At 50.4% G+C, this 27,166-nt stretch overlaps 8 protein-coding genes across 8 annotated transcripts; 3 read left to right on the top strand and 5 right to left on the bottom strand.

The window, feature by feature from the left end:
- Nucleotides 1–2,357: 2,357 nt before the first annotated feature.
- On the top strand, nt 2,358–3,545 carry BKA67DRAFT_516911 (aquaporin; the record flags this gene model as incomplete). The annotated part of the gene is made up of 3 exons (XM_046097857.1): nt 2,358–2,678; nt 2,734–3,074; nt 3,134–3,545. The coding sequence occupies 3 exons, from the start codon at nt 2,358–2,360 to the stop codon at nt 3,543–3,545; spliced, it is 1,074 nt and encodes a 357-aa protein (XP_045958724.1).
- Nucleotides 3,546–3,988: 443 nt separating this feature from the next.
- On the bottom strand, nt 3,989–6,033 carry BKA67DRAFT_565200 (uncharacterized protein). Its single transcript, XM_046102799.1, has 5 exons — nt 5,679–6,033; nt 5,453–5,606; nt 5,315–5,400; nt 4,811–5,247; nt 3,989–4,702 (listed from the first exon to the last, which is right to left on the bottom strand). Exons 1-5 carry the CDS (start codon nt 5,945–5,947, stop codon nt 4,458–4,460), a joined length of 1,191 nt encoding a protein of 396 aa, XP_045958723.1. The 5' UTR covers nt 5,948–6,033; the 3' UTR covers nt 3,989–4,457.
- Nucleotides 6,034–6,226: 193 nt separating this feature from the next.
- On the bottom strand, nt 6,227–8,042 carry BKA67DRAFT_517440 (ASST-domain-containing protein; the record flags this gene model as incomplete). The annotated part of the gene is made up of 4 exons (XM_046097905.1): nt 6,227–7,194; nt 7,242–7,307; nt 7,363–7,569; nt 7,673–8,042. The coding sequence occupies 4 exons, from the start codon at nt 8,040–8,042 to the stop codon at nt 6,227–6,229; spliced, it is 1,611 nt and encodes a 536-aa protein (XP_045958722.1).
- A 989-nt stretch (nt 8,043–9,031) lies between these two features.
- Nucleotides 9,032–12,870, top strand: BKA67DRAFT_604995 (uncharacterized protein). Its single transcript, XM_046105359.1, has 2 exons — nt 9,032–9,458; nt 9,517–12,870. The coding sequence occupies exons 1-2, from the start codon at nt 9,174–9,176 to the stop codon at nt 12,742–12,744; spliced, it is 3,513 nt and encodes a 1,170-aa protein (XP_045958721.1). The 5' UTR covers nt 9,032–9,173; the 3' UTR covers nt 12,745–12,870.
- A 368-nt stretch (nt 12,871–13,238) lies between these two features.
- Nucleotides 13,239–15,158, top strand: BKA67DRAFT_517359 (major facilitator superfamily domain-containing protein; the record flags this gene model as incomplete). The annotated part of the gene is made up of 5 exons (XM_046097895.1): nt 13,239–13,743; nt 13,813–14,327; nt 14,389–14,710; nt 14,765–14,907; nt 14,970–15,158. 5 exons carry the CDS (start codon nt 13,239–13,241, stop codon nt 15,156–15,158), a joined length of 1,674 nt encoding a protein of 557 aa, XP_045958720.1.
- A 192-nt stretch (nt 15,159–15,350) lies between these two features.
- On the bottom strand, nt 15,351–17,365 carry BKA67DRAFT_658746 (Clr5 domain-containing protein; the record flags this gene model as incomplete). Its single annotated transcript, XM_046107332.1, has 5 exons — nt 15,351–15,916; nt 16,045–16,252; nt 16,362–16,377; nt 16,488–17,006; nt 17,094–17,365. 5 exons carry the CDS (start codon nt 17,363–17,365, stop codon nt 15,351–15,353), a joined length of 1,581 nt encoding a protein of 526 aa, XP_045958719.1.
- Nucleotides 17,366–19,550: 2,185 nt separating this feature from the next.
- BKA67DRAFT_658744 (uncharacterized protein) lies at nt 19,551–21,586 on the bottom strand (the record flags this gene model as incomplete). Its single annotated transcript, XM_046107331.1, has 3 exons — nt 19,551–19,731; nt 19,786–20,862; nt 20,931–21,586. 3 exons carry the CDS (start codon nt 21,584–21,586, stop codon nt 19,551–19,553), a joined length of 1,914 nt encoding a protein of 637 aa, XP_045958718.1.
- A 732-nt stretch (nt 21,587–22,318) lies between these two features.
- BKA67DRAFT_535769 (uncharacterized protein) lies at nt 22,319–26,749 on the bottom strand (the record flags this gene model as incomplete). Its single annotated transcript, XM_046100061.1, has 2 exons — nt 22,319–22,821; nt 22,885–26,749. The coding sequence occupies 2 exons, from the start codon at nt 26,747–26,749 to the stop codon at nt 22,319–22,321; spliced, it is 4,368 nt and encodes a 1,455-aa protein (XP_045958717.1).
- Nucleotides 26,750–27,166: the final 417 nt, after the last annotated feature.

Below are 27,166 nucleotides of genomic sequence, written 5' to 3'. Positions count from 1 at the left end.
CGCAACTTGGAATTCCGAACGACGAACGAGATACTTCATCCAATTAGCCAACGTAGTTTTCAACGCCTGACTGTCGCACGGCATTATCGCCCATATTGACTTGGTGAATATGGGCGGCTGTTTTGCTGCGATGCTACCTTCTGCGAGCGGGTGATGTCGACTATCCGTATCGATGGTACAACAATGGCAATCAGGTGGGGGTTGTCGCCATACTCACTCCCCTTGACGTCTTAAAGTCTGTCGCCACGCAAGATATTTTCAATGCGTAAAATTGCAAGAACCAAACCCGTGCAGGTCGCTACCACGGGATGCACCAGGCAACGGCAAGCAATCTCGAGACTTGCGGTTTGCGACGGCATATTTTAGGAGTCGAAAGATAGTGAAGTAACATCGACAACTAGTCGATACGAGTTTTGAATCGCTCTTCCATGTTTTGGCAGCTTGTAGATTCGTGAAGATCGAGGCATAATATCCTTGTGAGCCGACGGAACACGAATATACAGGTGTAATTGGGTTGTTGAAGAAGAAAACTTCAGGATGTGGAAGAACACAACTTATGCTTATTTGGACCCACAAATGATGAACCAATGGGTGGCATGCACTACATATGTATACACATATCTTAGAATAGAAGGGATCGGCGTTTGGCCGGACCGAGAGCATGGTCCAGCATTGGCCTTGCATGCCACAGCACCCCATTCGCGCGACAACATATTCCTTTTCGTGGCAAACCGACTCGGCAAGACTAAGCGGCAGTAGCACTATAACAAAGTTTTTGATTTGTTGGTTATCGATTGCGACGGTTGCAGCCAAGTTCCTCAAGTTCGGCACACTTTCTGTATACGGCAACTGGGCAGAAGAGGCTCATTCCACAAATTGCGAGGTGGCTGCCGTGCACGGCCTGAGCGGCTCGATTTTTTTGAGTGCTCATTTTCTAATGTTTTTCTCGGGGGGTAAATCCGTTCATTTATTTATTGAGTTTGGCACGTAAAATTTCTTTCTCATGACGCCAATCTTTGAACATCACTTTGCTTGCAATGCCTTCGATTCCCCATTGCACACTGGCACACACGATAACGTAATTTTAGATATTCGCTGTCCATGCCACTGGTTGGTTTAGTGGCTCAATAAGTGGCAAACATCGAGGTAGATAGCATTGATGCGGCAGTCTATTTTCGATGGTTTCTCAGTTCGCGTCTCATTCCGTAGGCTCCTGAGAATTTGAAATATCGAAGTCGTCATTCTTCCAAACATTCAACCACAAGGACACACAAGTATACATTCGAATTGGCCGCTCCATGTCCGGGTACGTATTGTTACTTACCGTCAACGTGTCGTAACGATTTCGGTGCTAGCATTGAGCTTACAACGCCACAGTCGTCGATCAGCATGATGCTCTTTTGAATATTTCCCATGGCCCTTTGTGACGAATTGGCTAGGGCATTCCGATTTGCAGCGGTTTCGTCTCAGTTGGATACTGCCTCAACACGAGATGGCGCATGAGGGGCGGATTAGTCTATGACTCCATGACGCTTTGACTCTGCATGCCGTTGTCAAACCGTTTCTAGTTCACGTTCAATCAATCGGTGCTCAAGGCACTCCGCAGTAGTTGTCAAGGGTGGGACTCGTTGCCGCGTTGTGCAGCAAAACGTAAGACATCCATTGGTGGTGATGGCCATAGCATTAATATTGCTTTGGTAAGATTACGGAATACATCCTCGTTCAGTTGGGGTACAATGGGGTTAGTGAATAGATTCAAAAGATAGATTCCCGCAGTAATCATCCAATCTGGAGTAAATTCCCCGAAAAGCGTCACAGGAAAGTGCATACTGTTGATTGGTACTATCGTCATCGTCCGGCTGGACACCGTCGGCGGCGTTGGATCTACTCTAAGACAAAAGCTAGCCGCTAGGGTTTGATCTCAGCGTAGCCCAATTGGCTTGAAAATTAGGCCGCCTTAATGCATACTATTCCAATTTCTCTCTTGGTCCTTCAAGGAGAAGTTGTTACTAAGATATAGGCTTGCCGTCGTTGTGCATAGGCGCGGTACGATGATGGACAAAAAACCCAGATTTGGAACTCTGGGGACATCTAGACTCTATTATAGCTTGTCATTCAAGAGTTAGCGCGTTTGTGGCTTCTTCCAGTCCACTGAAATACTATTACGATGTCTGGAAATCCTAATATTCACATTGCTGCAGCCGAGTGTTGGACTCAGAATGCGTATTAGAATGCCTATTAGACACTTCATTTCTTGGTTCTAAATCCTCCGTACCACAGTTGATTCCTTTGCTGGCCGGCCTCACTCAGACTGTCGACGATTATTATCCAATAACAACCCTTTCCATACCATCACGATGAACGTCGATCGCCCCGGGCGCCGTATCCGCCTCCCATGGGAGTCTCGATCCAAAGTCGCTGCCCGCGACCGCGATGACGATGCGACTTTGGTGTCCAGGCGCGTCCCACTCGCTAAGCACCTTCCTCCGGGGGTGAAGAATCACTTTGTCGCTATGATGAGTGAGTTCGTAGGAACGTTCATGTTTCTACTGTTTGCATTCGGAGGTACCAATGCTGTCAATACCGCGCCAACAGCAAGCGGTGATGCGTTGAACGCGGATCCAGCCAAGTTATTATACATTTCGTTGTGTTTCGGTATGAGTTTAGCTGTGAACGCTGTAAGTTGTCCTCGATGGCAGGCTAGATAATGGGGAAAGGGTTAACGAGAGCCAGTGGGTGTTTTTCAGAATAAGTGGCGGTCTCTTCAACCCAGCTGTTACGCTGGGCATGATGCTAGTTGGAGCTGTCACATATATCCGGGGTATGTTGATCGTCATTAGCCAGATACTAGGTGCGATCGCTGCGTCAGCAGTCGTTCTTGCACTCTTCCCAGGGCCGCTCAATGTTCGTACATCACTTGCTGGTGGCACAACTGTTGTTCAGGGGCTATTTATCGAAATGTTCTTGACGGCTATGCTGGTATTTGCCATCTTCATGCTGGCAGCTGAGAAACATAGGGCTACATTCATTGCCCCGGTTGGAATTGGCTTGGCTTTGTTCATTTGCGAGTTGATGTGAGTTCTCAAAGGACATTTTGCGCTGATGCCGAACTTCTTCTGACTTTTACTCTCAGGGGCGTCTACTACACCGGTGGTAGTGTAAACCCGGCTCGAACCTTTGGACCCTGCGTTGTTCTCGGATCGTTTTACAGCTATCACTGGATCTACTGGGTTGGGCCTATCCTTGGTTCCCTCCTCGCTACTGGGTTCTACTTGCTAGTCAAAGCGCTTGAGTACGAAACGGTCAACCCCGACCAAGATACCGATGGCGAAATGCGTTTAGCATTCGATCCAAACACAGGCGAGGAGCGAAAGGTTGTGCATGCTAATAACGGCACTCTCAGACCCGTCACTGCAAGCACCGACGGGCTACGTCTGGAAGTTCGATCGCAAGGTCATGATTATGCTACAAGACCGAGTACAAGCGATAACACATATATGGACAGTAACAACTTGGAAGCTGGTACACATGTGAGGCATGGTTGAGGAATTATTATTATCGCATAGTAGTGCATGCATTGTGTTCGGACTGCAGCATTTGATCAGTATAGTTGGTTAGAAAAGACGTAACAACCATCATGAGTTTATCTAAACAATTCTTCGGGACTCTTGTGCAATTATGGGAATACACCGACGCACAGCCCAAGCCTGGTGGTAGGGTGGCACACAAATATATCACAGTTGTTTCATTTCAAGGCAGTTGCGTATCTCGTTGACTCATGCTTTGCGCTGATGATGTTATTTCTCTTCAAAATCTTGGTCACAATGTATCATTCAAAGAGAATATTTATCATCTGAATTCAATATATTGGAAGAACTCGAGAAATTAGTTGGAAACGTAAGGGCGATGGCAAATTGGATGCAATAAAGCAAAGCAAATTTATAGCGCATAAGTGCATGTACTCAATATACAACGATGATCGATTATTTAGTAATTGTCATCTTCAACAGATCTTATGAATCGAGGATATCCTAGTCTGGAATCTACAATTTGCCACCATATGACTGCAGCACAGAAAAGTATTAAACAACTTGACAAGTCCCAACTATTCAGTAATGATAAACTAGACTCAATACAGTTCTCAATAGTTGAATGAGTGGTGTGCTCTGAAAGTTATCAACTTCAACATCACTCAATTTTCAGCCGCTCCACTGAAAAGGTTAAACGTTGCGTAATTGCTCTTGGTATCAATCTAACTTACCAATTCATAAAGCGCCAGTGTCTCCCCGTAAGTGTGAGGCAATGGTGCACATTCTCATAATAGTGACCACTACATAAATTCTCAGCCATCAATAGAACTAGTAAACGCTAAGAAAAAGACTGAAAAGTAACCCTTATGAACATCAATCTCCACTTAGTTAATGGACTTCAATGCCACTTGCAATTACTCAGTCTAGTTACTGCATTAGGTTGGCATACTGGTAACACAAGACATCCCCCTCAGTTTCTAAAACCTGCTTCAAAGTGACGTTTGGAGCCAGTGCACCGATATGAATCTCGAAGTCCAGTGTTACGTTCTGCCCGCCGTAGTCGAAAGGCACGATCGGGCCACCAACCTGATTGAACCGCACATGAGGGTCTTTCGACTGCCACAGTGAGAAGATACGGTCTAGATTTCCGTGATGTAGATAAAATAGAGGGTCTGATTCTGTTCATTAGCAGACATAAGTCAAGAGGGGTGAGTCAGGCCTAGTCTTGAGCATGGCTTTGACGTGTACGAGAGTGCGATAGGAAGTTACGATCAACATACCGCCAGGGCTATTGTACGCGTCACCTATGGTGCCCAAGGCCCCTCCGACTCCAAAGTGGCCGCTCCCATGAATATTGGGCTGGTCAAAACTTGGCACATTCTCCACGGCCCGGGCAAATGCAGTGTAATCTGTCGCAGCCAGAACTTCATCCACGAGGCTCTGTTGAGCAAAACTATTCATGATCGTAGGGATAAAATCGCGCGTGAGACAGTGCGAACTGGGCACATTGACCAGAAATTGGTCCTGCGTAAAGGGCCCATCTTTCACGCAGCCACCCCCAGTGCGTCCTGTCAGATTGAATGGGTTCGTAGTACTATTAGACTGGACATAGCCTCCATTGCCACCAAAACCTGTATCTGGATCGAAGATTGGGCTAGAAAAGACGGCTGTGCTGCTACTGTTGTCGGATGAGACATCGAGGGACCAATCCCAGTATCTAACATACATGTCAACAGAAGAGGAACAATAGGAATACAAAATAGTTTCAGGATGAAGTGACTTACGGCTGGCCACCTGCATACCCACACTCTTGTCGTAAAGATTTCTCGTAGGTTGACACAAAATAGCGGTGCCAGAGAATGAAATGACCCTGTCCAAAAAGTGTCATTAAGAGATTAATGGTACAAGAGGAAAAGACTCACGACCCAGTGGATGTTGGGAGTCTGATCGCTATGAATTGCTTGATGATCGTCAAAGCGATTGACTGCAGCAGAAAATCCTGAAATGGCCGGTTTTGTGGTAAGGCACTTCACTGCTTCAATATACGAGCGTTTCTCAACAGTGGTCAAAGTTCTCCTACAGGAAGTGTCAGTGTTGCGATTCGTCGAGATCGCTGATATTCGCGGGCCAAATCCATGTTTAACTCACCACTCTTTCCTCACCGCCAATTCGACGCATGGCGGCCACACTTTCCGAGCACCAGTCCCAGCAATAGCATTTCGGCTTTCTATTGACCACGCCAGTGTCGTAACATTGGAAAAGGTTGAAATGAGGACTACTAGAGTGGTCAAAACCCTCATTGCAAAGACCGGCAATGAACACTCAAGAGCTTGGGGCCTGAGGTTTACTACAAGAGAAGTAGGGTTCAATTGCCGGCAGCAATGTGATACGTCTCTATCACTAAACGAGGGCTGCATTGACCGGGTACTGCTATTGACAGGGGACAAGAGTGAGTGGACTGCAGATCTTGCCACCTCGCTTAATGATATCCAGCACGTTTTGAAATCAACAAAGTAATTTCTTTCAACATAATCGTTTGAACTAACTTAGCGATGAATATGTGCTGAACTTCTCTTTTCTCCACGCTAGCCGTATAGTGTATGATTTGACGGCTTTGCGACTTCTACACCCACCACCTGCGGTTCACGTCCCACGTTAGCTAATCTTGGCTTGTAAACAGTAGCAGATTAACACGCTTATGCTACCCAACGCAATGGTTTTTGAAGATTCTCTAAAGCATAGCTACCACCATGGTTTCCAGGAGGAGCGATCGATGGTTCGACCAATGCAGTGTCAGTGGTTCTTAAAACTTTGCCGTTCCTATCCACCGCTTCTGCCAAAGCAGTCTTCACGTGCCTGCTTGGCACACGCAGCGAAGTTTCGAAGCTCCTACGCGGAACTTGGCCCAAAAACTTCTTCACGCCAACCTTATCAGATACCGCATAGAAGCGCCAGGCAACAGTTTCCGTATCACCGTTCCAACTGACATAGATGGTGGTGTTGTCGCCATCTTCCAGTACCACTATGGCTGGATCTTCATTAGGGATACCGGTCCAATTGTACCTAAAAGCCCGATAGTTCTGAACTCCCTGCCCAAGATTTCCAGAATCCATATACGCGTGGAAAATGGCTGTGCCGTTTGGAAGATACTCTGTAACGGCCCCTTCGGAGCCCCAACCAACTAGGACGTTGCCATTCGGAAGTACCTGTGTTGAACCTTGAGACTTGGAGAGCAATCCGTCGGGTGGATAGAAACCTTGTACCAGTTCCGCTTCCCATGATGAGGTGTTCAGCTTCAAGATCTTACCACTGCTAGTAGGTGCAGTATGCACCTCGCCCCCTTCGTCGTGCTCCGATCCGTGGGCACTGTTGTCATACAAGCTGATAATCTCAATATCACCGTCCTGTTCTAGCCAGCGAGCATGATGCTGAAAGCAGAATTTAGCATTCTTAGGCACCTTGAAAGAGCTGTGTTTTCCATCAAGCTTCCAAATGATGCTTCCATCAGTGCCATTGATCTTATGAATGGTGCAGGCATCACGCGCAGAGATCAGATAGTTGCCCTCAGGGTCCTTGTCGACACTGTTAATATGAAAATAATCCCAGGCATCTGAACTGTTATAGCCGGAGCCAGCTTGACCTGGATTGATTGGCAGGACCGACTCTGTAGATATCATCAGTGGTGTCCAGTTGAAAGGCTGGTTGACGTACCATCCGGTGAAACATGATCCAAGCTAGCCCATTCAAAAAGTACATCGCCAGTCGTGATATCAAGCTCTGCGTAGATTTCAGCACAATTTGATGCATAAATAAGGCTTATATATCGACGCACCTTGGATTATGGCGTTGACGATCCATTGCTGCTCTGGGCGTGCTCCAAATGCCGTGAGATCTCTTGGAACTGGCTGGTAGATCTGGATCAACCCCGTCTTTTCATTGACAATATGGAATTCATGCTTGTCTGCTATTTTATGTTTACCAGCTCTGAGTTCTTTCATGGTCTCATAATGCTGATCTAGAAAAGTTATATGACCGTGGCCTGGGATACACTAGTCAGTATGCGTTATCGGACGAACACACTGCTGACACATTGATACGGTACCTGTATAACCACTAATGTTGGGAACGAAATTAGTACGTACCATGACCATATCCTGGATTGTGGTCGCCCTCAAAGCTGAAGATGATGTCTTTTTCATCCCAGCGGCCGGCCTGGAAATTAGTTGCCCAAATACTATAGATACCATACCCAGACCATATCAGATCGCCGTTGTCCCGAAATATGTATGGTGATGCTTGCCTTGGACCATGTTGTTCGGTGGGAGTGTCTGAATGCCCAGCGAATGGAGCGAGGAAGAGATAGCCTGTTTCCACATCTTTCGTGGCTGGGGTGGTGATGTTCAGGCGTGGAGGGGCAAGGTCAGGACGAGACCTGAATTGCCAATCCGCAACGACAACTCCAAGTACCTGGCTCAAAGCTGCCAGATATTTGAAGTGCCAACCTGTTTTCATGGTGTTCTGTAACATACAGGACGGTCTAATTCTGCGGCAGCGATCGTTCCTATGTCGTTTGGCCAGAGTGGACATACCCTAGACTAATTGTTGCGAAAGAAACACATACAATCGACATCGGACGGACAGTCGTTGTTGCGGCTACATAGAAGCATAAGACATTCCCTTATTGTAACAATTTGCCTTTCGGTTATTCGGTGTGTTATGACGACACGGTGCTCTAGCTGCAGCCGGTTCCAACTTATGAAATTGCAATTGATTGCGTGATTGCTCTATATCCCCCCCGAGTCTCCAATTGGCGAATGGTCATGCAGAGTGTGCAAGTTCATGAGAAGTCCACACGCATGATCCTTGCCCATAGGGAAGTCTTGCTAACTCTCGGCAATACGTGGACAACCATGTCGGCTACTGTATGGAGTCTTTGGTTAGGATTCACTTGCTATAATGGTTGGTCTAAGCTCATCAACATGTTGTGCACGTCAACGACGACCACTGTCACAAATAACACTGCTTGCTGTCTTCAATTGGGAGCGATGACTGGACCCCGTAAGTGCTACTCTCGGAAGGAAAGACTGCTCGGGCTTCGAGTTGACTTATAAACAGACAGCGGAGGAGAGCATGGAGAAAGCTGCGTGGCAGCTCAAAGGTCAAACCTAGCGGGTGTAACTTCGAATAGTAAGTAAGCAAGCATATCAGGCGTAAGCAATCAGAAAAAGAAAAAGAGAAAATACTTGCGTGATTGAAGGCCCACAGACCATGCCCACCGAGAGTCTGCTCTGTCGCATAGATGCGTCGTCGGTGATAATATGTCGTCCGGCCCACGGAGGGAAAACACAGTAAGCTGGCGGCGACCCCTCGGCATATGGGCGTGTGCCTGGTGGGGTCAATTGAGCTCATTGCCCCGCCCCCACTATGGGCAGAGCTGTTCGCTCATGCACTCAATTGGAAGTCGAGTCATCCATCTATTTAGTAGGTTAACCTACTCCGTATGCAAGCCCTGTTGTTGGGTATTCCCCGTCATCGGAGCTGGGGGCCAAAATTCCACCTTTTTGTGCATCAACGCCGCTCACGATATTTCCAACTTACTTCTTGTCATAATTGCAAGAGGAGAAGCTGGTCAACTATCGCGATATGGCCGCCCTCCCTGATCCTACCGCCGACCTTGGCTGGTCCGGCTACGCTGGTGCCATCCACGAGATTTTCCGCCGACAAGCTGAAGCCAATCCGGATCGCCTGTGCGTCATTGAGACCAAGTCGTCTGCCACGCCCGAGAGACGATTCACGTATCGCCAGATCTACGAGGCCTCAAACACACTTGCACACTATCTTCACGATGCCGGAATTACCAACGGAGACGTCGTCATGATCTGGGCGCACCGTTCCGTAGACTTGGTGGTCAGCTTAATGGGCATTCTGGTGCGCACTTACGCAATTTCTTCCGCATGATGCCATACTGACTGCAGGTGTATTGTAGGCCGCCGGTGCTACCATGACTGTGTTGGACCCTGCGTACCCCCCAGCACGGCAGCAAATCTACCTCGAGGTGTCCCAGCCCCGTGCTTTGCTTCGAATCGGCCGTGCGACGGACGAAAACGGCCCACTGGCGCCTTTGGTGCAACAATATATCGATAGCGAGCTGCAGTTGAAGGCCGACGTCCCTGAGTTGCGCCTTCATGATGACGGCTACCTCTCTGGCGGCCAGATCGACGGTAAAGATGTCTTCGAAAAGGCCAGGCAGTCTGGTGCAGGTGCGCCACCAGATGTCGTCGTCGGCCCGGACTCAAATCCCACCTTGTCTTTCACCTCCGGAAGCGAAGGACGACCCAAGGGTGTTTTAGGTCGCCACGATAGTTTGGCACGCTATTTCCCCTGGATGGCCGAGCGCTTCAACTTGACCTCGGACAGCAAATTCACTATGCTTTCCGGTATCGCTCATGATCCTATCCAGCGAGATATCTTCACGCCGCTCTTCCTCGGTGCCCAACTACTGGTTCCTGCCAAGGAGGACATTCAGCATGAGAAGCTTGCGGAGTGGTTCCGTGACCATCAACCAACAGTGAGTCATTTGACCCCGGCCATGGGCCAAATCCTTGTCGGAGGGGCCACGGCAGAATTCCCAAGCCTGCAGAGCGTCTTCTTTGTAGGCGATGTTCTCACAACCAGAGATTGCCGGACACTTAGAAAGCTAGCCGAGAATGCCAACATCATCAACATGTTCGGCTCTACGGAGACACAAAGAGCCGTCAGTTACTACGAGGTCCCAAGCAGGGCCAGAGACTCTGGCTTCATGGATAAGCTCAAGGACACCGTTCCAGCCGGAACAGGAATGGAGGGTGTCCAACTCTTGGTTGTACACCGGGAAGACCGTACCAAGCTTTGTGGGGTTGGCGAAACAGGCGAAATATACGTTCGTGCCGCTGGTCTCGCCGAAGGCTACCTAGGCGACCCCCAGAAGAACCAAGAGAAGTTTGTGACGAATTGGTTTGTCGATGAGAAGAAATGGGCCGAACTGGACCAGCAACTCAACAAGAATGAGCCATGGAGAAAATACTACCAAGGTCCTCGTGACAGGATGTACCGGACAGGAGATCTTGGAAAGTACCTCGAGTCTGGCGATGTTGAGTGTACTGGACGTGCTGATGATCAGGTCAAGATTCGTGGTTTCAGAATCGAGCTCAACGAGATCGATAGCAACCTGAGCCAAAGTCCTCTGATCCGGGATTGCAAAACCCTTGTTCGAAGAGATCGTAATGAGGAACAAACGTTGGTGAGCTATATCGTGCCTGAAACGGCAGAATGGCACCGATTTCTCTCCACGAGAGAGATCGAGGACGTCGAAGATGAGGGATTGGAAATGGGTACCGTGAAAGTCTACTTGAAGAAGTACCGAGTCTTGCAGACGGAGGTGAGAGATCACTTGAAAACTCGTCTACCGGCCTATGCAGTACCCACGATTTATATCGTTCTCAACAAACTTCCCCTGAACCCCAACGGCAAGGTTGACAAGCCCAATCTTCCCTTCCCTGATGTAGCTGAGCGTGTAGAGGATGCCTCAGAGGAAGACTTGAAGAGCTGGGAGGCTCTTTCCGAGACGGCCAAAACGGTAGCCCAGCAGTGGGCGGATATCGTCCGTGGTCTAAACCCGAAGACAATTCGACCCGAGCACAACTTCTTCGATCTCGGCGGACACAGTCTTCTAGCACAGCAATTGCTTCTCAATCTAAGAAAGAATCTGGGCACCAACGTTTCTATCAACACACTTTATGAATTTCCCAGCCTAGGTGCTTTCAGCGATGCAATAGAGAAGCAACAACAGAAGTCCAATGGCATCGTGACCAAGGACACTGAGGAAGGGGATCCGGAATACGCAAAGTCGCTGGATGAACTAACTGGTCGGCTGGCTCAGAAATATCAGACGGCCAACTTGGATGCCATTTCTGCTTCAGGGCAACTCACTGTTTTCCTGACCGGGGCGACTGGATTTCTGGGAGCTTACCTGGTCAAAGATATCCTTGAACGTACGCGCCGTAGCATTAATCTCATTGCTCACGTACGTGGTGTAAAGGATCCTGCTGGAGCCCTCGACCGACTCAGGCGCTCGATAAGTGCCTATGGCCTTTGGAAAGATGAGTGGTTGTCCAGGTTGAGTTGTGTAGTGGGAGACTTGTCGCAGCCCAGACTCGGTCTCGACGACGCAAGCTGGAAGAAGGTGGCAAATGAGGCAGACGTTGTCATCCACAACGGCGCTTCGGTGCACTGGGTTAAAAGATATCACGATATGATGACCTCGAATGTTCTGTCCACTCTTGATGCGATGGCGCTTTGCAACGAAGGAAAGCCGAAGACGTTTACTTTTGTCAGTTCTACAAGCGTACTCGACACAGATCATTACATCAACCTGTCCCACCAGCAGACAAGTACCGGTCAAGGTGCAATCTATGAAGATGACGACATGCAGGGCAGTCGGAGAGGCCTTGGTACAGGTTACGGTCAAACAAAGTGGGTATCGGAGCAGCTCGTTCGTGAGGCAGGAAGACGTGGTCTATCAGGATCCTGTATCCGAGCAGGCTACATCCTGGGCGACATGTTCACCGGTGTCTGCAACACTGACGATTTCCTGATCCGTATCCTCAAGGGCTGTGTTCAACTGTCGGCACGTCCTCGCATCATCAACACTGTCAACGCTTGCCCAGTTAACCATGTCTCTCGAGTCGTCGTCGCTGCTGCTCTTAACCCGATTCCGGACGGTGTTCACGTTATTCACCTGACTGCTCACCCTCGACTCCGCATGAGCGAGTATTTGTCCATCCTGGAGTACTATGGCTTCAAAACTCCTGAAGTTAGTTACGATGACTGGAAAAACGAGCTGGAGAAGTTCGTCTCCGCTGGAGCTCTTGAAAAGGATCAAGAACAGCATGCACTAATGCCACTGTTCCATTTCTGCATGAACGACCTTCCGGCAAACACTCGCGCTCCCGAGATGGACGATCGCAACTGTGTCGCAGTACTCAAGGCAGATGCCAACAATTGGACAGGAGTCGATGAGAGTTTCGGTTACGGCATCACTAGGGAAGACGTTGGCAAGTACCTAGGCTACCTTGCCAAGATTAACTTTATCCCCTTGCCAACGGAAAAGGGAAGGTCACTACCCGAGATCACTGTCGACGCTCAAGCTATCGGTGGCCGTGGTGGTGCTGCATAGATCATATATATACACCAGTCTTTTTCGGAGTTTTAAGGGTAAAATGCAAAAAGCGATCTGGGGTATTTCCAAAACTTAAAAGCCGCTGATAGACCGACAAGAACAATACACGAATATGTGCGCATGCTATCAGGAAAAGTTACTTCAAAATGTCTTGTGATCAATTTTCTATCAGCACGATTTATTGTGATAAACTACCTCAGACAGGATTATATCGTCCTTGACTACAGCATGCGTTGCAATACTCATGACGCATGCCAGCCAGATCAAAATGATAGAACCAATGGGAGAGCTAGCCTAAACACTAGTGGCACATGCATAGTCTTACAGCAGTAGAGAACTCCACCACCGATCACGCAATCAACACCAAGGAAATATTTACCAGGGATAACCATATCGGTACCAGGTCTCGACGTCATGGCTGGCAACTTCGTTGTAAACGATTTACCTCCGGCGATTTAAGCATAACTATTTCCTGCCCGCTCAAAGTAACGATGTCGTCGGAACCGAATCCGTCAGCTGCAGAGGTAGCAGCCGCTACAGTTCGTCGTCACGGGGAGACAGACGACTCTGAACGCGGTGCAGTCACCACAGCGGACGAGAACCAGCCTCTCCTCGGTCTCTCGGCACCCAGCGAGGAGGAGGGCACCTGGAAAGCCCCGCGGCATTTCCTCTTGATCGAGCTCGCCATCTTCTCCAACGTGTTCCTCTACGGCTTCGACAGCACGATCACGGCGTCCACCTATGCCGTGATCGCGTCCGAGTTCGACGCCGTCAACACGGCGTCGTGGCTCACCACGAGCTATCTGGTCACGAGCACGGCCTTCCAGCCGCTCTATGGCCGCATCTCGGATATCTTTGGCAGGAGGGTGTGCTTTTTTATCTCCACCGTCACGTTCGCGCTCGGCTGTCTGGGCTGTGCCGTCGCAGACGGCTTTATCTTCCTCAATCTGATGAGGGCCCTCACGGGATTCGGAGGCGGGGGGCTGATGACTATGGGTATGTTTGAGAACTTTCAGATGCCGGCGGGCGGGCTGAAGTTGTAGCACGGGCTGATATCCTAGGCAGCAACAATCGTCAACTCCGATATGATACCCTTCAGGAAGCGAGGCATGTACCAGGCGCTTCAGAACGGGTCGTTCGGTTTCGGCGCAATAGCCGGAGCGTCGTTCGGCGGCTCGATCGCGGACTCGATCGGGTGGAGATGGTGTTTTCTGCTGCAGGTCCCCGTTTCCGTCGTTGCGCTGGTGCTCGGGTATCTCGTAGTCAAGAACCCGCACACGAGTCTGCGCGGGTCGACTTTCAAAGAGATGTGGCGGGTCGTCGACGTCTCGGGATCGTTGCTACTGGTCACAGCTATCTCCATTCAGTTGGTCGGGCTGAGTCTCGGCGGCAATGAACTGCCCTGGAGCAGCCCGTGGGTTATCTCCTCCCTGGTGGGCAGTGTTATTCTGCTGGCCTTGTTCTTGCTCGTAGAAGCAAAGACAAAAGCCATTCCGATCATCCCATTGAAGATGCTGAAGAGCAAACTTCCCAGCTTGACGGAGGCTACAAACGTCTGTGTTGGTCTTTCCGCATATGCTGTAAGTCGTCACCCACGATTAAAACGTTAATACGTATGCTCATGTCTAATTCTCGATCAAGTATCTCTTCATGTTACCCTTATTTTTCCAAGTCGTCTTGTTAGACTCTGCCACGACAGCGGGAGGGCGGCTCGCCATTCCCTCGTTGGCAACCCCTATAGGAGGCGTGATCGCGGGAGTCGTCATGTCACGATACGGAAAGCTTATAGCGCTTGTGCGCACCGGCGCCATTCTGATGGCGGTCGGGAACGCCTTGGTGACAAGCCTGCAGTTCGAGGATTCGCTCTGGAAGTACTACGTGTACATCTTTCCAGCCAACCTGGGGCAAGGAATCGTATATCCAGGCATTCTTTTCACGTCTCTAGCCACGTTTGAACATTCCGGTGGGTCACTGACGGCTATTCGTAAATACATGTTCCTTGACTGATATCGTGTAGATCATGCGGTCTGCGCATCGACGGTCTACCTCATCAGATCTCTAGGTACGGTGTGGGGAGTGTCGATCACGTCTGCCATACTGCAGACCACGTTGAGCGTTCAACTTCCCGAGGCATTGAGCGATGTTCCGGACAAGTGGCAGGTACGACGCACTGGATTTTCCCTTTGGTGTTGTGATGCTAACAGCTCTACTCCTTTGTGCAGATCATTGACAACATACGTCACTCTGTGGATGCGCTCAGACAGCTGCCGCCTGATGTTCAGTTGAAGGCGCGGCTCGTCTATTACAACGGGCTACGATACTCGTTTGCGGCATCGACAGGTGTCGCTGTTATTGCAGTTATCACTTCGCTGTTCATCCAAGGCAAAGGTTTGCGGAAAACCACTAGCTAAATGTAGAGCGTCGAGGGTGTTGCAGTCCCCTGAGTTTAGCGAACACACACTTCGTCAGTGACAAGTGAAGTTTAAGAACGTCGAAGCCCAGATACAGCTCCGTTTAATGCCATTATTTGGACTTCGAAAAGCATGTTTGACACAAGTGATTTATCCTTGAGGGATCGTATCTCTTGTCGTTTCGTAATTTGACTATTCGCTGTCATCGCTATCCTCACACGCTTCTCGCAGCGAGTCATCTTGTGCCAGAACATTTATGTCTTCCTCTTTAGCCAGTATTTCCTTGGCTTCTGGGGCCATATCATATGCCTTCCGTTTCGAAGCCAGCACGTCTGCTTCTTCGATAAGGCCTCGTTCTCGAAATAGCTTCTCGACGGCGTTGGCGAACATCTTCCACACATCGTCGGGCCTGTCGTCGATCACAGTGGCCGCTCGGGCGTATTCCATAAACTTTTCCGTGTCGCCCTGAAGTATCCAATATTTCGCCAAGTAAAAGTGCGAGCTCCTGTACGTCCAATGCTCATTGTGTCTGTCGTACCAGGAATCCGAGCTGCATCTGATAGTCCTTTGGTACCGTTTCGAGCTGAACTGCGCGGCGCGGACTGCGTTTGTCAGAAAAATGTCGTCGTACATTCCGAGTTTGGCACGATGCGTCAGCGCGACGCACATAGGCAGTAGCGCGTCTATGGAGTCCTCGCCAAACTCTTCAGCTGCGTCGTTGGACATGTCCATAGTATCGCCCATGACACGTTGCTGCACTATTCATAATCAGCGGGACATAACGCATGTATCTCAGCCCGAAATGGAAAGAGGGGCAAAAATGACAGAACGAAGGGGGGGAGGGGGGAGATAAAGAGGGAGAGTGGAAGGGAGAAAAGCGACTCACTGGACCGGTCCTGCACTCTATGCGCATAGAGGGAAAGCTTGGCAATAGCGCCTGCGCAGAGCCCCCGGAGTTGCACGTAGACATCGTACAACAGATGTGTCATGGTGGATGCCCAAGCAAGCACGGCAGACATCCCTCCCGAATGGGCAGCATCAAACAGGCTTCGAGCTATACTGGATATCGGGTGATGTCTTCTCCGTATCAGACTCTAGCTACAGTTTCAGTATGGCAACTTCCAGATGTACTCATGCATAGATACTCGAACCAGCTCGTATTAATGCCATCACTCAGGAGCGTCAGGAGCGTTTCCCACTTACTAGTTGATACAAATATCTGTACACCAGTCAGCGCAAGCACGACAGGAAAACGTCCTACAAGCTCGGCGTTTGCAGATGCCGAAGCAATTAGTAAGTAGAAAAAAAAAGAAAAAAGAGGTCGCTGACCTGCTGTATGCTTTGATGGTAGCGTCTGCCATTGGTTGGGGCATATCATATATCTTAAGTGGAGCCCACAGGAACAATATCCATGAAGTATGTAGATGGGCGTCGGCTATCATTTTCTCGACTTCCAAAAAAGCGAGCCTGAGAAAGCGGCCCCCCTCAACCACGTTCTGGTTGGACATATATGCCGCCGCCATCATCATGTTGTCTTCGAGACTGAACGCTGGAAGCGTGACATCTATGTCCTGGAACTTGGTGGCAGATTGCCACCGCGGGTCGCTTCCCGCCCATGCCAGTACGTAGTCGCGGTAGCCGCAGACAGCAGCGTTTATATGCGATGCAGACTGTGACTCGTGTAGCAGCAGGCTTGTACCACGGGCTGGGGGAAGGGCTGGTGCGTCAGGCGTCTGCAACACCAACTGCTGTGCATGGAGCCTGCCCATCCGTGTGGATTGTACGGCACGTGCTTGAGTACTCTTCTTCCATCCCCACTTGACGAATCTGGTCTGGTACATACGCTTACTGGCGATGGAAAAGGTGCTGTCAGCAAAGCTTTCGCTACAACACTATTTGATGGGCCCCTTTTGAGGCTGCGTCGGGGGTTCGCACCTAGCTTTGAAGCCATAGGTCTGGCGCATGATATGGTCAACAACCCTGAAAGGCAAGTTCCTTCGAAGATATAAATCTTCTATAATCGACTTAGACCAATCCCAGTCCGAATCTGTGGGGTAGTGGAGCGCAACATTAGGTGGCACAGGTGGTTGAGGCCATTTGCTTTGTGTGTTCAGCCCCTTGGCGTGGCTTACATACTGGGCCGAAGCAGACCGTGTCGACAATACGATGGTGCTCTCTGTGCCACCGACCCATTGCTTCTTATTCATTGCCTCCATATCCTTGTGATATGTTCTCTGAACTGTAGTCTGTCGAACTCGTTTTGAAAACACTGCAGGCCTAGCGGGTCGGTGAGAAGGCTGCGAAGCCAGATTGGGAAGTAGTCGCACCTCGCATGAGATGACCCCGTTCGGCTGACCGGGGGCCGCTTACTCAAAAGCTGCCAAGATTGTTTCACGTGGCCCACATGCGTCGAGGGACTCCTTGAGGTCGATTTATTTGCATGTTACTGATACTATGAACCAGAAAAGTAGATTTCGCCAAAGCCACTCACAGTGGCAATGGAAATGGTCCTCCGTATCGGGAAAACGAATAGGCTTCCAACCTTGCAGGACTGCCTATTTCGGCAGCCCGAACATATCACATCGGTTGGCTGACAACCCGGTTTCTAGAGCGATCTGCCCTGCATTAGAGCCGACGATCCCATTGAATATGCACATTCCGCAGCTTGGAGTCTAGAGTGGATTGTGTATACACAATTTCATATCCCCGCTATCCATTGCCATTCCAACATGTACAGTTCCTTAAAAAAAAACCCCATAAGAGCCCATTACTGTACAGCAATCCAGTTCGAACGCCTGTATACACGCCAAAAAAAAAAAAAAAAAAAAAAAAACCTCCCCATCCAATCGACTCGATTGCAGTTCATGCCTTCTGTCCAAGGCGCTTATCTGCATGATTGTCCTCCGCACGCTTCATTGCATCGCGTCCACTGCAGTATAGCCAGTGATGCCGATCGTCGACATACAGGCCTAAGCATCAAGATTCTGTGGGGTGCGTTTGCCCGCAGTGAGCATCGTGAGGACTCCGCATTTCTACTTCGGGTCAAGAGTCCAAGAGGTGTCGTTGCCACCTCCAGCAGGGGGACCTCGAATTTCTAGTTCGGCCGCTATGACTGTCAGTACATATCGCTAATAATTTCAGGCGATCTTACCTTCGGGCGCTGTCGGGTGGGCTTGGGCCGCAGCGGCGTGAAGGGTAAATACCGCCAGGAAGAATCGCAGCAGCTTCATGGTGGAGGTTTCAATACGACACGAGGTATAGAGGTATAGGAGGAGTGGCTGGTCGACTTGCCAGCCGATACAATTGAAGCTTCGATTTGGGGCTTTTATAGATAGTTGTAGCCAAGTCGGATGAGGCAGGCCTTGTGACCAGAGGTTAGCTCGTATTGACGCTCTCGCCAAGGAGGCCTTACAAACCCACCAAGAATGTTCTCTCAGGTTTCTAGACAGGGCTTATTCAGCGGGTGTCTATTAATGGAAGAGAAACCCACAGGCTTATTCCACAATTTCTTGGGGCGAGACATGGTGTATCTCACGTCACGACCATCCTCTATGAGATTGAGCCCGACGGGAGCATCTGCAAATCGAAATATGGCCGGTTTTGGCGGCGCCTCGAAGCGTAGCTGTTGGATACCGCCGCGCCAACCTCAAAATTGGCGACCAGGGCCAGACCCAAGGACATGGTATCGGAGCTTGCGATACGGAACGCTTCAAATGCCACAAAATTACAGGTGCTTCCCACCCATGTCAGTAATTACACCTTTCAGCATCAGCTCCGAGCCTCGACTCATCCATTTGTGGCGTTTTTGCGGTCGTGACAGGATGTGACTCGGATTCTGCTCTCGCTTATTTTAGCAATCTGCTAAGGCTTTTTGAGTCAAGGGTGTCATGCAAGGTGCTGCACTTACCGGAAATGGACTAATCAAGTTTACTACAATTCGCTTAGATTATCATGAACTCCTTCGACGTCTTGCTCATGAACGTTCAAGGATCATCTCTTCAATCATAGTTTCTCACTGCGGGATTCATATCATTTATTGTTGGGAGTCTGCTCTAGATCGTCGCGAGAAGCATAGAACGCCGATCATTGCGTTTCGCGCAACCAAATACTACCGTAGTTTTGGCTTTGGTATTCCGGTAGCGTGGTTCAGACAATGTCCTGACGCTGCCAGTATCCTTGACACCAGACAATTCTATATCACATATTCTTGCGTCTGGGAAGTGTCTGTTTCATGATCTGGGGTCAGAGCTCCGGGGGAGCGCCTGCATATTATATATCCTGGGACAACTTGAGACGACCTTGTGCGTCTGGGTGGGTTGGGTATCATTCTAAATCTATGCTCTAGTGCTCTGAACGGATATCTAGGGAGAATCTCCAAAGCAGCACTGCATACTAAAAAGATCTTGCTGAGCCTAGCTTCCGTTGCGCCTTCGCTCTATCGACTCGCTCTCTCCTTCTCTTGCGCACGCTCCAGATTTGCCGGCGCGTATGGAAAGACGTTATGTAGTTCCAGATAGAGTCCCTCATGAGAAAAACAAGTATTCCAACTGTTACTGGAATAGCAATTTCCCAACTAACACGTCGTGAGTTACTGCATCAATTGGAAACGTAGCATAGGTCCACTTACAACAGAATTACGCTGCCCTGAATGGCATCAAACTCGACAAAGTTCTGACCGAAATAACCGGACACGAAAGTCAGTGGTAAGAAAATGATCGTAATGACTGTCAGCTGCTTCATGCTTTCGTTCTGGTACGCCGAGATAGTGTTGAAGATGAGATCGATCATCCCATCAGCGGATCTCCTGATGTTAGTCAAGTTCTCTCCGATGAGTACACAGTGATCGTACACGTCTCCAAGATATGTGTGGGTCATAGGGGTGATGATAACTCCTCCGTTCGGATCTTGCAATTTCCTCTCTGCACTCTGTTGAGATAACAAGGTCTTGTGGTCGCGCATTGCAGTGATGACAGATGCAATCGGGTTGATCAACCCAGCCATCTTGGTGATTTCCGACTGTATGATGTACAGACTACGTGTCTGCTTTATGCTGGGATGCAGCAGAACATCAAGTTCCAGGTCCGCGACAACGTCGGCATAACAAGAGGCCACGGGTATGGCCATATCGATGATGGCATCAATGATGGCTTGACCTACCATCGATGCGTCGCATGACTGTCGCAGTATCGTCTCGGGGCTAGCGAGTCTCGTGAGTATTGGCTTTTCCACGTCGTCGGCCGACTGCTCGAAGAAAGCAATGATGGTGTTGTCTGACGTTATGAACATGGCGACTTGCTCCGCCGCAACTGCCAGGCCTCTGGGAGCGAGCGCACTATGCTTCTCCATGAAGGCATTTCGGGCTTCATTGGAGGAAGCTCGATACCGCTGCAACGTACGGAGAGTGCTGGGATTGAAAACGTCGGACAGACCGGTCGCCTGATGATCTAGAACATCATTGATGGGTGGCATGCTGTCTCCCCTCTCCAGCCCGCCGACCCCAGAAGCAGCAGCAAAGTCTTTCGCCTTGCTGGGAGATGACCACCATCTTTTTACTTTTTTCTTGAGTCCCTTTTTGGAACTTCGACTCTTGTAGCTGCGCACATCGAACATGTCGTCGTCGTCGTCCTCCTCATCACTGCTATCTGGGTCGATCATGCGCACCAATTTCTGGCAGGTAAAGATCAGAAATGCATGGTGTTGATACCTGATGCCGTGTTAGCCGAACTAGTCATGAGGCACCCACTGGAGACTCGAATGAGAAGGAGGACATACCAATCGACCTTGGTTCGATTCCTTGTGTTCATAATGTCCTCGACAGCCAGTCTATGCAAGTTTTTGTAGTTTCCAAGCGCCTGTATGACATCCCAGCTCAAGCCGTTGACGTTGATCCAGCGGCACTTGACCCAGTCAGGCTGTGGTTTGTCCAAGAAGTCGACCAGCTGGTTGTTGTCCAGCTCGTGGATTGCAATGTCGTCCTGGCTAAAGTCTACGATGGTGACCTGGCATTCCGCATGCAGTCCCATGACATGACCACCCGTCGTCTTCGAGGTATCAACACCAGGCTCGGCACCCGGGTGCCATCCCGGCTCGGCGAACTCGTCGAGGTCGTATTCCTTGATGGTCTTGAAAGTGTTGGAGCGATTACGTCTTCTGACGCTCATACGCGACAGTTCTGTATCGGATCGCGTCGGGCCTCTCATGATGGGACTGGGCGGCATAGCATTGCGAGGCGACAATCGCGAGCTCGCGGTTTGAGGTGGAATCTGCGTGTCGATTCGCACACGGTGCTGGTCTCGCTCTCGCGAAGCCCTGGGGATAGTCGCAGCGCCGGGCGCGGTCACGCCGTTCTCGAGAGTGGGCGAGGACACGGCAAAATCTGTAGCGTGGGGGAAGTCCCCCGGCGCTGTGCTGTCTGAAGTTCGAGGCATTCCGAGTCTGTCGCCATTCAACGCTGGCTTCTCTCGCTGTACGTGGGCTTTGGGAGACAGGCAGAGGCTGCCAAGACGTCCGCGATAACTCTAAAGAAAGCTTATTCCAGCATTCATGCTCGCCGATGACGAACGATGACCCACACTTTCGATTGGTCGTTGGTTTGTTGGCAGTACGGTAGCTTGGCAGTGCAGCTGTGCTGATATTCGAACAATTGATCAAATCACGCCGTGGCAGAGGACACGATTCGCTTCGTGCGTTCCCAAATGGTATACGAGGACGACTTCGCTGACAAGAGATGCGCTACAGATCTCCAGCATCAGGGGCAAAGGAAGAGCGTGCTCATCAAAAGGTGGGGCCAGTTTTGTCAAGTTTCGGGGTACGGAGTGCTGTGTACATAATCAAGTGCAGGGCAGTTGTGCTTGTGGAGAGCGCCGGACTTAAGATGTGTACTAAGGTTACAACTATATGGTACCTTGCAGCTGTTTGCCATGGGGGCTAGCGAGCAGCTTTGGTTAAGGTAGAATTTCAATCCGACGCCTGCACAACCTTATGAAGCCAGTCCCGGGCTTCTCAAGCCGATCAGCATAGTTCGTACTCATTCGTGCCTTAACGCCTTTAGACTGCTCGAAAATCAGCTTTTGTTCGCCGTTCACTATCCGTATGGGGTATGGTATCTTTTTCCCAGCCAGCACTTTACATCTCTTAATCATATGTCAGTCCAGACTCCACTACTGCCCATCATCACCTTCCTCAGCCTCGAATCCTTCCTTGATCTCCTCTTCCACGTCGTCGGCATCTTCCTCGCCGGCGCCGACGCCCTCGGCGTATCCGCTCTCTTCTTCCTCTTTGACCGGTTCCAACACTTCCACTACCTCTGCTTCCGGGAGACCGCGCTCCTGCCTCAGCTGCTTGAGTTTTGCCGTTGTCATCTCGAAGACGTATTGACCCAAGTGTTCCACGCCTTCCATAGCGGCCTCCCCAGGGACAGACTCGCCTTCCTCGCTGGCTTGCAGACGCTCCGAGGGCCACAGCTCTCCAGTGGCAAGGGTGAGCTTGTCAGGCCTTTGGAGGAGCAGCTCGAATGCCTGTCTCAGCTCGTAACACGACTCGAAAACCTCACGGCGGCCAAGGATATAGAGGCCTAGCCGCGCACGTGACAAGGCCACAGTGAGGCGCCGAATGTCGCGAAGGTATCCCACGCGAGACGTACGAGTCAAGGATAGAATGATGTCTGAGTAGCAGGTTAGCAACTGAGCGCCGGAGTTCGTCTAGGGAGCAAGGGGCAGCAACTTACAATCATTCTGTTCGCCTTGGTACTTGTCGACCGTTGTGACGATCTTGGGCAAACCGAAAATAGGGTTCTTGGCACATCTATGCCCGAGCACATCCTTAACAAGCGCACGCTGTCCCGCATATGTTGTCAGGATGCTTATCTTCTCGGCTGGATATCCGAGGAGACGCATGTATTGGAAAATAGCCACCGCGTATTCAGCTTCTCCGAGATTTTGAACGAAATGGGGAGTAGGCTCCATTTCGCCACGACCTTTGTAATCGGGGACGTCGATAAACTGGTAATCATACTTGAAACCTGCATTTGCCATCTGGAATTCCTTGAGACTCTCAACGTGTGGTAGATTTCCGAGGCTAGGATACCGCCATTGGTAAAGCGCTGCAATCGAGGGACGAGCGCGGCCTTGTTGGTCGAGCGTGATTGCCGGAATGCCAATACGAATGAGACGGGAGAAGAGAGACTGCTCGAGATTGGCAAAGTGGCGGAAGGCAAAATTCTGTATAACAGGTGAGTTCTGGTAGTGATCTCCACAAAGGACGACTCTCTGCAATGGGGTCGACCCATCCTTCGGCTTCTGCATCGCTAGCGGAATGAAGTTCTCTATCTCTGTGATCTGGGCAGCCTCCTCCATAACCACGTTGTCGTAGTGGAAACCAAGATTCGCTATCTCGCCCCTTCGCATTGCAGCGTGAGTCGAAGTCATAGCAATGATCCGAGCCTCATTGGTGAGAAGGTAATTGGCCTTGTCCCTTTCCCTCTTGAGAATCTCGAAGGGCTGTACATCCTTAAGTTCGGAAAAGATCTTGGAAATATGGTACCAGCAACCATTGGCAATGTCTAACACGGCGTCTCGGTCTGCATCAGGAGGGAATAAAGGCTGCGGCGCGTTATAGAAGAATTGGTGGAAGGGGAAGGCCTGGACAATATCCGAAGGTGACGTGTCGTCAGATGTCGCTTCTGTGAACTTGGCCCATGCAGGCTGAATGTACACGGAGTCGAAGTAACCCGCTGTTTCGGCAGAATTGCCATGAGCACCAGGTGCACCGATGCTTGCAGCGAGACGGTTAACCTCTTGAAGGTACTGGTCGCGGTTCTCCATGAACTGTTCAATACGACCTTGTTTGCTGAAGTTGCCCTCCAAGTCCAGTTCTTCCTCGCCGTGTCCAAGGCGCAGCAGATGCCGCTCGTCAATATCTAATGCAGCTATCTTCGCGAAAAGTTGGTTCAGTGCTTGGTTAGAATGCGCGATGAGAAGCGTTCGTTGCTCTGGAAAGTTGTGGTATATGTTGCTAATAATCTGTGTGGCGACATCTGTTTTGCCAGTCCCGGGAGGGCCGACAATGACAGTAAGTCCTGGTTGAGTACCAGAAATGATGGCCTCAACTTGGGAAGCTGTAAATCGTACACTGTTCCATCTCGGCGCGTCAACCGGGTAAGGGCCCGTATTTGGTGGCTTATACGTGGAGACGTGGTACGTCTCTATCTCATCAAGAAGGACTGGCTCAGTGTCTCTTCTTCTTTTCTTCGATGGCTGGGCCTTTTGCTCTTCGGCAGCTTTGTCGACTGACTCTAGCACATAAGGCGGCGGGAAGCTGCCGGTGACATTGAAGCCAGGCTCGACTGCTTTTCCAGGCATGCTCTCAACGAGATGCTGCCAGTTGAGGAACGTGTCCCTGTAATCAATCTTCTTTGCCCTGTTCGGCAAGTTCTTGTAGGTTGCGGCAGCTGGATCACCGTAGCCCAGGAATACTTCATGTAGCCATGGGGCAAGGGGTACTTCAGACCGCACTAGACTACGGATAGACTCCAAGACCGGCTTGAAGTTGTTCTCGCGTCCGCCCCTCCTAACGATTAGGTTGATCTTCTCATAGACATCCGGCTTGCCCGCAGACGCGTCGTCCATGTCGCACTGGTACGCATTCGCATCCAACTTTACTTGTATTCTTCGGGTAGGGGATCGATTTCCGCCATGTGCGTGAGTACTCGGATCTTTGATCGAACGACCTTTGTCGTCCATGATTTGGGCTACTTCAGCGGACCTGACAACGATTAGACCGAGTTTTTCGGCTTCTGATAGAGGTATGGTCTCCCCGTTCGTTGCGGTTTGTGGCATAGAGGCGTCCACGGATACCAGAAAGATAACCTCATCTGGCCTCAAAGAATCCCATTCACGGCGGACGTGATCACTAAGCCGGCGCACATCTATCGAAATCTCGGCACGAACCATGGAAGGCTTCTTTTCGCCTACCAATGGTGGAATGACTTCGAGGATTGATGGTTTCGATGTGGGCAGCGCCATTTTTGAGAACCCGCTGAATTTTGTTTCGCCAGACCTTCCTATTTCAGGCCGCAGACGCCTCAGTGCGGACTCAATATCGTTCCTGATGCCGTAGAAGGCTTCAGCTCGGTACAGCAGCAAGGCTCGGAAGAGGAAATCGCCAACAGAGAGATACTGTAAGTTGAGCTTCGGCAACGCAAGGGGTTTGGAGCCGTCGTAATCGTCCGTACTTAGCAGAAGTGGATCTAATAGTTCTTGCTCGGTTGGTAGGATATTGGGGAGAGTGTCCTGGAAGGTCTTGACTCTCTCGAAAGTAGTGCAGAGGGCTTCTGTTAGGAAGGCCCGATCAGTTACCACCTTTGAGGATGGAGGGTATTCGGTCCTCAGTTCCAAGAGCGATGCCAGGTTACGGGTCTCATCGTCGTCCAGAGGCTGAAGAAGGGCCTTGAGTTCATCAATTTTATCGATGGAAGCGTAGTTGGACAATGCTAGCACAGCCAGCTTGTCCTTGAAGTGGCGGAAAGCAACATGCTGTAGTTTCTTTAGCGAGTCGCAGTGGCGTTCGTATGCTTCTGTCCGGCTGTGCTGTATGCCCGTTTGGTCATCGATACTAAAGCGAGTGTAGTGCCGCAACAAGAACCACTGCCTGCGCAAGGGGGCATTCTCCTCGGCGCTAAACAACGGCGATAGTTTGATTGCCACTAAGAGATGCAAGTCCTGCAACAAGGTATTGACGTATCTACGAGTCGGCAGAGAGCTCTGTAAGTCTGTCAGGAATTCCATGAACCGGGAAACGTAGAGCACTTCTTCATCTTTGAAGCGGTCACCGTGGAGCAAGTTCAGAAAGTGTAGGGTCAAAGTGAACAGCCATTGCCTCTCAAAGCGGAGGCGCGCCTTGGTCTCATCATCTGCCGACTCGTACCTCCGTGCGGCAGCCTTCCAAGCCTTCTTCAGATGGGCAGTGTCTCCGAGCTTTGCGTCTCGTTTCGTCTCGGTTGACAGGTTGTGCCAGATGGATATGGAGACGAGCGGCGCACACTCTTTCCTGACAATGGCGCAGTCGAGGCTTTCGAACGCATAGATGATGAAACACAAGAGATGCGTCCTTATGGCAAGCGACAGTGTGTTGTCGAGAGTCATGGTCAGGATGCGCCTGAAGAGTACCGAGAAGTCGGCGGGGCGGTCCTCGAATATGGACCAGGTCTCGAGACGTTCGCGCGCCTTGGCATTGGTGACGAGAGCAATCAAGAGGACATGGAAGTTGGAAGCTTCTTCGGAATATCCGGGCCAGAGGTAGCTTTCTAGAATCTGGAGCCCTTCGAGAACCAACAAGGACTTGTATTGAAAGCCGTCCTTCTCTAGGGCATCCCAAATGTCCCGCTTCAGGACATCGTTCTTGACCTTGACCTTGGCCTTGGCCTTGGTCTTGGTCTTGGCCGCGCGCTTGGTGGGCTTCAGCCAATGCTTGTTGGCCAGCTGCGCGAACTCATTCTCGCCTTCTATGTCGGCAGCGGTAGGTCTGGCTGAGTCCTGCTTCTTGGGTTGTGACTTGGCATCACCACTGCCCTTGAGTCGCTTGGCGGTGGGCATTGTTGGGTTTAACAGTGATGAGAGACACTGATGGGCAACATCGGTTCGCGGCGAGGTGGGGGAGTAGGATAGAAAGACCAGACTCGGCGTGTATGCTGGGGATGTTGAACTCAATGCTTCTCTTCTCGGTAGCTCCCCCAGTTGCCTGGTGCACTTGGAAAGCTCCAGCCCCGACCGCTGGAAGTACCGTATTGATTTTTTGGGCGATCAAGTCAGAGCTGCGGGTAGATCTGTGGCGCAAACCGATGGCGCAGTCCGCTAAGAGGCAAGTTTATCTGGGTTTATCTGATTTGATCGGATTTGGCTTGATTTTGAGCCTGGAGCTGGAACCAATCTTGCCAATGTCGCGTGTCCCAAGCGACGTTTGTGGACTTTTCCAGCGCGTCCAAGCCTATTTTCAGAGCTTTTATTCTAGCA

This window comes from Truncatella angustata, assembly GCF_020726525.1.
Source record: "Truncatella angustata strain MPI-SDFR-AT-0073 chromosome Unknown BKA67scaffold_4, whole genome shotgun sequence".
Lineage (NCBI taxonomy): Eukaryota > Fungi > Ascomycota > Sordariomycetes > Amphisphaeriales > Sporocadaceae > Truncatella > Truncatella angustata.
This window is presented reverse-complemented; position numbering and strand designations above follow the sequence as displayed.

What these genes read in the sequence shown, in the direction of transcription:
- BKA67DRAFT_565200 (XM_046102799.1), bottom strand. Translation starts at nt 5,947, where the DNA reads ATGCAGCCCTCGTTTAGTGATAGAGACGTATCACATTGCTGCCGGCAA. An exon ending in CTCCCAACATCCACTGGGTC is followed by an intron (nt 5,401 to 5,452) that starts GTGAGTCTTTTC and finishes CTTTTTGGACAG; the next exon opens with GGTCATTTCATTCTCTGGCA. An exon ending in CGCGTACAATAGCCCTGGCG is followed by an intron (nt 4,703 to 4,810) that starts GTATGTTGATCG and finishes GAACAGAATCAG; the next exon opens with ACCCTCTATTTTATCTACAT.
- BKA67DRAFT_604995 (XM_046105359.1), top strand. Translation starts at nt 9,174, where the DNA reads ATGGCCGCCCTCCCTGATCCTACCGCCGACCTTGGCTGGTCCGGCTAC. An exon ending in TCAGCTTAATGGGCATTCTG is followed by an intron (nt 9,459 to 9,516) that starts GTGCGCACTTAC and finishes GGTGTATTGTAG; the next exon opens with GCCGCCGGTGCTACCATGAC.